General features: G+C 44.9%; 1 protein-coding gene across 1 annotated transcript in view; it reads left to right on the top strand.

Annotated features, from left to right (window-relative positions):
- LOC309548186 (uncharacterized protein) overlaps positions 1-10,624 on the top strand; it is a 130,148-nt gene that overhangs the window by 117,081 nt on the left and 2,443 nt on the right. The window contains exon 7 of the mRNA XM_082248142.1: positions 3,254-3,417. Within this exon, the coding sequence (XP_082104268.1) occupies positions 3,254-3,417 (164 nt within the window). The remainder of the gene's footprint in view (positions 1-3,253; positions 3,418-10,624) is intronic.

Genomic DNA, 10,624 nt, shown 5'->3' with positions numbered 1-10,624 from the left:
TTTTTTTATATGAAATTCCCCCCAAAAAAATTTAAAAATCAAACTTTTTTTAAATTTTTGGCCAATTTGTTTTCTGCTACCTATGTTTGGTAAAAAAATTCACAATAAGCGTATTTTGATTGGTTTGCGCAAAAGTTATTGCGTTTACTAACAAAGGGAAAGATTTCTGTCATTTTTGGTGTTTTTTTTTAACGCGTAATGGCGGCGATCTGCGATTTGTTTTGTGGGACTGCGACATTGCGGCGGACAGATCGGACCCTTGACTGACATTTTTGACACTTTTGGGGGTACCAGTGACATTACTGCAGTAATCAGTGCTATAGATATGCACTGTTACTGTAAAAATGACACTGGCAGGGAAGGGGTTAATTTTACTGGAGAGGGAGGGGTTAATGTATGCCTGGAGCTTACTGACGTGTGTGGGGGGAGGTGACTGAGTGACACAAGGACAGATCCAGGGTTCAGTTATGCTGAACCCTGCAATCTGACCCTGCCTGTCACTTGGGAGATCCGCCCGCTTTGTTTACACAAGCAGGCGGATCTCCACACTAGATCCCCGACGATCGGGGAAGAGCGGGGGCGATTGCCGCTGCTCCTCCCCTGGCCCTGCTCCTGCTGTGACTGAATACAGCGGGAGCAAAACTCCGGCAGCGCGCGCGTGCCGCCAAGAAAGGGGAGTGTCTGACGACGTAGTTCTACGTCGTCAGACGATAACGAGCCACTTTGCCGCAGTAGTACTACGGTACTCAGACGGCAAGTGGTTAATGTCTGCCTGCACCTCCAGCAAGATGCGGTAGCAGACTGATGGGGGTGTACACCTCGGTGTCCACCTTGTGGACTACCAGGTGTCCCAACCACCCATGGGAACAAGGGACACCTATTAGCAAAAGTATGTAGCCATAGGACACACCTCCTACCACGCCCCCTTAACCACTTTACTACCAGTCACGTAACCTCTACGTCGGCTGACTTTGAGTGGTTATACCGGGATGATGCCTCTAGCTAGAGGCATCATCCCGGTACCGTTGTTTGAAGCCGACGGTCGGCTTTCCGTCGGTAACGATCGATGCGGCTCGGGAGCCGCTCGATCGTTACCCGGGGGGGCGGGAGGGGACGTCCCCCCCCTCCCGCCGCCTTCCGCGGCTTTGCTCGGGGCTACCGTCCCACCGGGAGCCCCGAGCACCCAGCCGGCACGTCCGCCGGCTGGATGGAGTCCCGATGAATGCCGGAAACGGCATCGATCGGGTCTCCGATGACGTAACCCGGAGGCGGCGTCCATGACGTCACGTCCGGGTTACTGTGCTGCAAAAGGCGGCAGATTTGAAAAACGGCTGTATGCAAAAATGCCGTTTTCGGCGTTTTGCATACAGGGAAGTGTAGTGGAGGGGTCTAGGGTCTTTTAGACCCTCGATCCCTCCATAAAGTGTACCTGTCACGACATATTGCTGTCACCAGGGATGTTTACATTGCTTGTGACAGCAATAAAAGTGATCAGATTTTTTTTTTTTTTAAAAACCTGTAATAAAGTTTAAAAAAAAAGAAAAAATAAATAGGAAAAAAAAAAAAAAAAATTTAGCCGTCCCCGTCACCGTTAGCTCGCGCACAAAAAAAAACGTATACGCAAGTCGAGCCGCAAATGAAATCGCTGTTCAAACCACACATGTGAGGTATCGCCGCGATCGCCAGAGCGTGGGCAATAATTAAAAAAAAAGAGCTACACTCTAACTCTAAACTGGTAACCGTTAAATAAATTTAAAGCGTCGCAGATTGAGATCTCTATTGACCGTAGTTTGTCGCCATCCCACGGGGGGGCGCAATTTTAAACCGTAACATGTTTGGTATCTATTTACTCGGCGTGACATCATCTTTCACAATATACAAAAAAAAATGGGCTAACTTTACTGTTTAGTATTTTTTAAATGCAGTGAAATGTGATTTTTCAAATTTTTTCCAAAAAAATGGCGTTTTAAAGACCGCTGCGCAAATACCGCGTGACAAAAAATTTTGCAATGACCGACATTTTATTCTCCAGAGTCTTTGCTAAAAAAATATATATAATGTTTGGGGGTTCTAAGTAGTTTTCTAGGAAAAAATACTGGTTTTAACTTGTGAACAAAAAGTGTCCGAAATAGGGCTGGGGCTAAAGTGGTTAAAGAAGAATTATACAAATAAAATTAGTTGAACCCACAAGTGCTTATCTTTTTACCACTAGTATTCCTTTACAGTATACTGGCTGTTGACATTTACAAATGCAGCAATTTAGAAATTGGATGAAAGGTATAGCACAATGAAACATTTTTTGAAAGACAAATTGATCATACCAAACTAAGGGACAAATGAGGAAATCAGGACAGAGGGACATTGTTCCAAATCAGTGACGGTCCCTTAAAACCAGGGGCAGTTAAGAGTTATGTGTCAAACCATAGTTTTTGCTTGTTCTGAGCCTGTATCCTGTTCTCTAGCACCATCCTTATCAGTGTCTACATTTTGTACTAAAACCTTAAGGGAGGCTTGTACAGGACTTTATTTTATGTTTCTATAGCTATTAGATCTGTTGTGGTTGCTCATTACAATGTTAAATTTAGGCTGTTTACTGCTGGATAAAAAAAAAAAAAATCAGGTGTGGCAGCCAAAACTATACAAAAAAAATATTTTTTCAAGCTCTAATGAATCAGATTGGGGCGCTGTTGCTGTATTTAAGCCAAGCCGTAATGGAACAATAAACTAAATTACACAAGTAAACTATGATGACACCATAATATGGTGTCAATGTCACTGGCCATGAGGATAACACTGTTCCATGTCACCCCTGAAGTCACATTAAAAGGACAGCCCTCATCTCACACAGTTTGTGTTTTTTTCTTTTATTGTCCCCTATGGAAGTGCCCTCATGCCCTTTTTTGACATATGCATATGAAGCTAATATTGCATATTAGCTTTGAAAACAAACAGAACTGAGTTTCAATATTTAACCCTGGGACTTCAACGAGGTTGGGATTTAGGTTTGAAATTTTGATGACCACTCCATGAACTGAACCCAGACAAATTTGCTCATCCCTAGTGGGCACTACCAGGGTTCTTTGATCTGAGTGCCCCTACTGTATATCTGTAGCTTTACTGCTCCTGTTCCAAATCTGTTTTAAGTGAAGGTACTGTACATAGCCCAAAAGGTGAGAGCAGTATGCAGAGACAAGAGGTTTATGTTACTCTTCACCCTTTTAACTTCCTCGTTTTTATTATGGTGCTTTTTTAGGAATGAAATGCATCCATTTGGAGTGAAAGTGTGCATAATTGAACCCGGATTTTTCAGTACACAAATAACCAACGCTGATATACAAAAAGAAAATATAAAAAGTTGTTGGGAGAAAGCCTCTGAAGAAGTCCAAGAAGCCTATGGAGAAGAGTATTTTAGAAAAGGTGGGTGGAAACTACTCTATGAACGCCTCGAAAATTACTTTAAATCAGAAAGCTATAATCTCCATAATATTCAGTATTAGTGGAAATGGTGGCGCCATTATGCCGCCTTTAGGTCCTGACATGCAGGGGATTTCCCACGCATGCCCAAGGATGCGCACTTTGCACTAATATCCATCTTCGAGTGGGAAACCCTACGCTTCTGCAGATGGGTGGGGGACCCCGCGCATGCACAGGTGTTTCACAATGCCCGAAGCCCTGCAGCAATTTTGCACACGTGCAGGAGGGTGGGTAACAAAAATGCAATTCTCATCTAGGTGAGAAATGCAAAAGTGCTGCTTTGCAGATAAAGGGTATCATTTTTTTTTTTTTTTTTTATGTTGTAGCACCCTCCTAGACAGGTGCTAGGTAAAAGCATCTAATGCTCCTGCTGCTTATCAGGGGACCCTGATCTTTAGTTAGGCCTGCTCTCTGTGCTCAATGTGTATTCATCTGGTCTGAGGGAGTGTCTCCAATGTGGCCAATGGGGAGGCCTGTTGGACAGTGGAGGAAAACTGGCCAATGATACACAAGCTTTTGTAACTGTCCCAGTGGGTTGGCACCTGGAGAGGTGCATCATGGGATTGGGGATAAAAACGGAGGGCACATGAGGCAAGAGTGTCTTTTGGCGGGAGCAAAGTCCCAGGAGGAGGTGGACAGCTGCCTCTCCTCCTGCAGGTGCGAGGAAGGTGGTTCAGGCAGTCGGCCTAGTGAACCAGGAGTGTGCAGCTGAGCTAGCTGCAGAGGATCCAGCGTGCTGACAAGTGGAGCTGTTGGCAGAATCATCTTGGGAAAAACAGTATTGTGAGTACCAGGAGATCTGCCTAAGGGTCCGCCTAAGAGAGGGGACCACTCCAGAGAAGTCAGAGGATCAAGGAGCTAGCTCACACAAGGAGTGTATCAGTAAAGGGGATGCAGTGTAGTTGACCCTGAAGATTAGGAACAAAGGGGGTGCCAGGAAGGGACTTGAAGTTGTTCAGCAGTACAGTTCAGTTGCCTCAGAGTACAAATTACCTCTGGGAATTCATTCAGTTCTGCGTCACAGTCTGTGACAAACTGAAATAGCGGCCTAGCGTTACTCAGCGTTACCCAGCGCTATTCAGCATTTTCCAGTTGTCCCAGCATATTGTGCATAGTGTATAAAGTTAGAGTATCCCACTCATTCCCTTCTCCCATCCAAGTTCCAAATAAAACCTAAAAACCAAAAGGTACTGGACTGTTTCCTGACTGAGCCATAATCACTTGGGAAATGCCTAATTGTCATGCTGTTGCTAATGGTAACCCAGGGGAACCCGTAACCAGCAGCTCCCATGGGAGTAGTGCTACAATGTCCAATTGTAAAAGAGGGAGGGAGGGAGGAGGAGGCACGGCAAAATTTGCCAAGCTGAACATGCTGATAAGATAGGAGTGCAGGAGATACTGTAGATAGGAGTGCAGGAGATAACTCATCACTCTGAGCTTCTCTTGAAGTGATAATAAAGTCTTTTTTTTTTTGTATAAAAATAACAAACATGTCATACTTACCTGCTCTGTTGCAGTGGTTTTGCACAAAGCAGCCCATATCCTCCTCTTCTCGGGGTCCCTCTCCGGCACTACTTGCCCCTCCCTCCAGCCAAGTGCCCCCACAGCATGTAGCTTACGATGGGGGCATCTGAGCCGAGCTGCTGCTGTGTCCATTCAGACACAGAGCCGTGGCTTGGCCCAGCCCTCTCTCCTCATTGGATCACTGACTTTGACAGCAGCGGGTGCCAATGGCGCCTGCTGCTGTATTTCAACCAATCAGGAGGGAGAGTCCCTGACTGCTGAAGCTCTTGTGCAACATCGCTGGCTCGAGATGAGGCTCAGGTATGTATTAGGGGGCTGCTGCACAGAAAAGGTTTTTTATCTTCATGCATAGAATGCATGAAGATAAAAAAAACTTCTGCCTTTATAATAATTTTAAGCCTCGTACACACAGAGAATATCAGACGAATGACTGTCCGTTTTTTTTTTTTTTTACATACATGCATCACATATCAAAAATGAAGAGGTTACTAAAGTTACAAAAATTGTCGTACAACAGAATACAACTTCATAAGTGATGTAATATGTTGTCGTGTTTTCTGTCGTTTCTGAGCATGCGCGGTTTTGATCTTCTGATTTTTGTTGGGACAAATACTGTACTGATTAAATTTAATATTGTAAATTCTGGTATCGTACAAGAAACATTTTCGTATTTGTCCCTTTGTCCCTTTGTCCCTGTCTTGATCAGCTTCGAAAGCTGTGTACAAACGATCAGATTATCGTACGATTACTTAGAAATCTGTATTTTTCATCTGATTTTCTGAACGTGTGTACTAGGCTTTAGGGGCCATAACAAACCTTTATGATAACTAACTGCTTATCATACGCAGAGGAAACTTTCTAACTTTTTGGAAAAATCTGTATGGCTGAATGCCAAACCTTTTCATATGGAGAAAAATAAATTAAGTGGGAGATTAAAACATTAATGTATTCCCAGGTTGTCTGAAGTTTAGGCCTATGTAAAGCTGAAATCTAAATCCAAAGAAATTACATGTGCAAATTAAAAAAAATATAAAGTTGAACTCAGTGGCGACTGGTGCTCAAAATTGTTGGGGGGGCGCAAACAGAAAAAAATCGAATAGGCATTGCTTTGCGGCAAAAAACGCGGCAAAAAATTGCATGACTTTGAGGTCACAAAAGTGTGAAAGGGGCCTTCAGTAATAAAAGTATAGTATGCCCCCATTCAATGCAGAGTTACTACAGCATGCCCCCATTCAATACAAAGTTACTACAGCATGCCCCCATTCAATGCAGAGAGTTACTACAGCGTGACCCCATTCAATGCAGAGTTACTACAGCGTGCCCCCATTCAATGCAGAGTTACTACAGCGTGCCCCCATTCAATGCAGAGTTACTACAGCGTGCCCCCATTCAATGCAGAGTTACTACAGCGTGCCCCCATTCAATGCAGATTTACTACAGTGTGCCCCCATTCAATGCAGAGTTTCTACAGCGTGCCCCTATTCAATGCAGATTTACTACAGCATGCCCCTATCAATGCAGTGCCCAGCGTGCCCCCCATCAAATGCAGTGCCCAGCGTGCCCCCCATCAATGCAGTGACCAGCATGCCCCCATCAATGCAGTGACCAGCGTGCCCCCCATCAATGCAGTGACCAGCATGACCCCATCAATGCAGTGACCAGCGTGCCCCCATCAATGCAGTGACCAGCGTGCCCCCATCAATGCAGTGACCAGCGTGCCCCCATCAATGCAGTGACCAGCGTGCCCCCCCATCAATGCAGTGACCAGCGTGCCCCCCATCAATGCAGTGACCAGCATGCCCCCCCATCATTGCAGTGACCAGCGTGCCCCCCTGTCAATGCAGTGACCAGCATGCCCCCCTATCAATGCAGTGACCAGCGGGCCGTGTCCCCTTCAATGGAGAGAGACTTACCTGCAGCGGCGGCTTCTCCTCAGTCCCCCGGCATCTCCTCGAGTCCTCCCACCTCCTCCTCGGCCAATGGCATGCGTTCGCCTTTCGGCCAATCAGGAAGCGGGTCTCGGACCCGCTTCCTGATTGGCCTGGAGGAGGATCTGTGTGAAAAATAGTGCGTTTGGGGCGCACTGCTCTGCGCCCCGGGTCCACCCTTCTCTGAAGCCTATTAGAGCCTCTGGCTCTAATCAGGTGATTAAAAAAAAGAAAACCCCCATTGAACTCCATGCGTCCGTCGCCCCGCATGTAGATTAGGGGGCCGAACGCATAGATAGGGGGCGGCGCCCCTGCGCCCCCAACGCACCAGTCGCCACTGGTTGAACTCCAGGCAGATGCAAAAGATGCATCTTAAAGGAGAACTAAACTCTCTCAATTAACATCAAGTATTTGTAATCCTTATGCAGCTAGCATTAGTAACTAGATAGGAAGGTATATTCTATTTACTTGTTTTAAATTGTTTAACATTTTTTCAGTTGCCTCTTGGTTTACCAGGCCAAAATGATGTCATACATCCCAGGAGTCTTCATGGGATTTTTTTTTTTTTCATTTGAAGGAGGGGAAGTGGGGCTTTCTCAGCAAGAACACCCTCCTGCCTGTATGCCTGAGACAAGGGCAGATGCATGAATTATCTGCCCTTACTCATGATGCCTGCGACTAGAAATGCTAGGGGGGTGCAAAGTGATTTCTCAACAAAATAAAGCATGAAGACATGGCTGAATAAGTTTGCTTTGAATATTAAAAGTGAATAGTGATTTCAGTTTATGGTGTTCAGATACAGTTTAGTTCCACTTTAAAGTGGAGGTCCATCCAAAAGGGGAAGCTCTGCTTATTTAAACCCTCCATCTCCAATACCACATTTTTTTTTTTGGGGGGGGGCAGGGGTTTCGGGAGCAGGTACCTAGTTTTGACAGGTACCAACTCCCACTTTTTGGTAAGATCGCCGCGGCGATCTTCGAGTATGTCCGGCCCCTTTATAATTTTTATAAGTTATAATTTCTTATAACTTTATAATTTTATAATAATTTTAAATAGAAAATCCTGCAATTGGCCACTAAATGCAGCTATGTATTTTAGGAAATTCCTATTAAACTTAGTGCCATCTAGTGGTCAAATGCAGTATTTTCCATTTAAATTTGAGGAAAATTGTTTTTCATACTTACCGTAATTTTCCTTTCCTGGATCCTCCTCATGTCAGCCTACTATGGGTCAGCTCTGCCCCTCTGACCTCTCTAGGACAGCCTCAAACTAGCCTTTAAAGTGTGGCTGTCTCCCATAGGAAACTGTTCCCTTATAAGCCTCGTGACGGAGACCTGGTTGGGGAAATCCTCGGCTGACATGAGGAGGATCCAGGAAAGGAAAATTACGATAAATATGAAAACAATTTTCCTCATTCCTGGACCTCCTCATGTCAGCCTACTATATCCAAGCCAAGCAATATCATATCAGGAAGGGAGGGAAAAAAAGAGTACAAAATACCTTAACCTGCTGTCTAAACCTATTTACACGAGAGACAGCCACAGAAAATCATATGAAGAAGTTCCTCACAGGGCAGTAAGGTCAGGACCATTCTTTAGATGTGAATGAAAGTGTTTGCCAGCATAGCCCGATGCTTACACACTACTTCTGCCAACCCCCTGGCCTATATGCTCAAGGAACTGCCCTAGTTTTGTGCAATGTGCCATCATTTCTGAAGACAGATGAAGCCTCAGAGAGCTAGTCAAACTGAACTATCCTGACAGTTCAGGAATAACTAAGCCTTGCCAATGCCATGAAACTCCCCTAAACCCACTTGGTACACCAAGTGGTTATTCCCCTTGAAAAGACCAAACTGATCCCAAGTAAGCCGAAAGGGAAGAGCCAGATTGAATTCCTTTTCATATTCTCCCTCTCATCTTCCAAAAAAGCAGGAAGAGTGGTTTCTCAGTTCACTTGGAACATAGTCCATGCAATGTTGGAACTTGGGAAAAAGCCATCTAGCCAAAAAGACCTAAAGAAGACTTTTTTTTTTTTACAAAATCGCAAAATCCCGATACTCTCTAGAGAAGCAAGTATCCATTGCCACAGGATGCAGGTTTTTCAATGAGTTGAATGCCACATCATTCTCTAACCAATTTGGTGGCATACAAGAAAATCTAAACCTGAAGGAGACAAGGAATCCCAATTCTTTCACGAAGAATCACGCAAGAAGCCTGCCACCTGTGGTGAGAAGTGGAATAGTCCAAATTTCCTGATTCTGCAATATGGAGCCTATTTTCCCTCTGGCAATATAAAATGATCACAGGTACCACATTTCAACCTACAGAGCATCCATTTCAGCCTTCCAGAATCTGGATGGAAATACTAGTCTCCTGGAGTATGAAATCTTGGCAGCACAATAGTGGAAATGGCCAATGAATCCTTGGAATCATCCTGAAAATCAGCAGAGTTGGAGGGAAAACCAGCACCAGGTGGAGCTTCCACATTTTAGACAGGGCGTCTTAACCTATGGTCTGAGAGTCCCAGGACCAGGAAAAGTTGAAAGGACACTGGGATATCTCTGACCCTATCAGACCTATGGGCAGCGTAACCTAAAGTTTTAAGAAGAACCAAACTTGTTCAAGGTTAAGAGTCAATTCAGGGGAATCTATTAATTTTCTGGTCATTTAGACTGGTAAAACTCTCTGACCCTGGAAGATTTAATACCCTCCAAGATAAAACTTACACTCGGGACTAAGGATAAAATCAGCACAATACACTCTAGAGTGGTAGATTCCTGACTCCTGACTCCCTCTTGGTGGACTAAGCAACTTACCATGGTCCTGTTGTTTGAAAAAACACCCCCTGAAATCCTAAAAGAGACCAAATTGCTATCAAAACAAATCTGGTTTCAACAGACTCAAACTGAGGGGGGGTCTTGCCATCTCTAATCCTTTGCATAAAGACCCACACACTGAGCACCACAGTCCCAAGGACTTCCATGTGTAGACACTAGTTTGGAGCATCAAGACGGAGATCAAAAACCACAAAACCATCAACCAAACTCTCCTTCCCAACTTCATCTAAAAGAAAAGGAGGTGAAACTAAGCTTCAGAGTCGAACCTCTAAACCCCAGCAATAGGCAAGTTACTTGTTCCAAGACTAAGACACCCTGTCTACCGACAAAACAGAGGCGTATACATTGCTTGGATGCGCAGGAACTGCCCCACCTGACACTACCCTAGGACTAAGGCCTGTTACACAAAAGAGCAGAATCAGGAAGAGAGAGAGCTATCAGTGAGAAACGAGCCCCTGTCCTGAGCTGTGTGCAGGAAAATCCAGATATTCAAAAAGGTGAGATAGTCCCAGTGACGATCTCTGGAGGTTCCGGCCCATCCAAATTACTGGAATGCCTTAAAGATCTTTTTGGGTCGGTCAATAGAGCCCATGCCAATTGTAACCTAACAAGAAGTTACCACAAAGCTTCTAAGGCTAGTATTAGGCCTAGCCTCCTAGCACACACGGCACTGGCAAGAGGCAGAGGGTCAATACAGGTGGGCTAATGCAACTGGGAAGAACAACCTCTCAGAGCTGAAGAATGGCAATCTCAATGTCGAGGAAAAATAAATTCAAGTCATCTACTTCACCGCTTGCCCCTTGCCAGCCCAGGCATGGTGGAGGATAGGAAGTCCAAGCCGAGCACACATAACTTGCTAATA

This window comes from Pelophylax lessonae, assembly GCF_965119305.1.
Source record: "Pelophylax lessonae genome assembly, chromosome: 2".
NCBI lineage: Eukaryota > Metazoa > Chordata > Amphibia > Anura > Ranidae > Pelophylax > Pelophylax lessonae.
The sequence above is the reverse complement of the archived record's forward strand: the minus strand, read 5'-3'. Positions and strand labels throughout refer to the sequence as shown.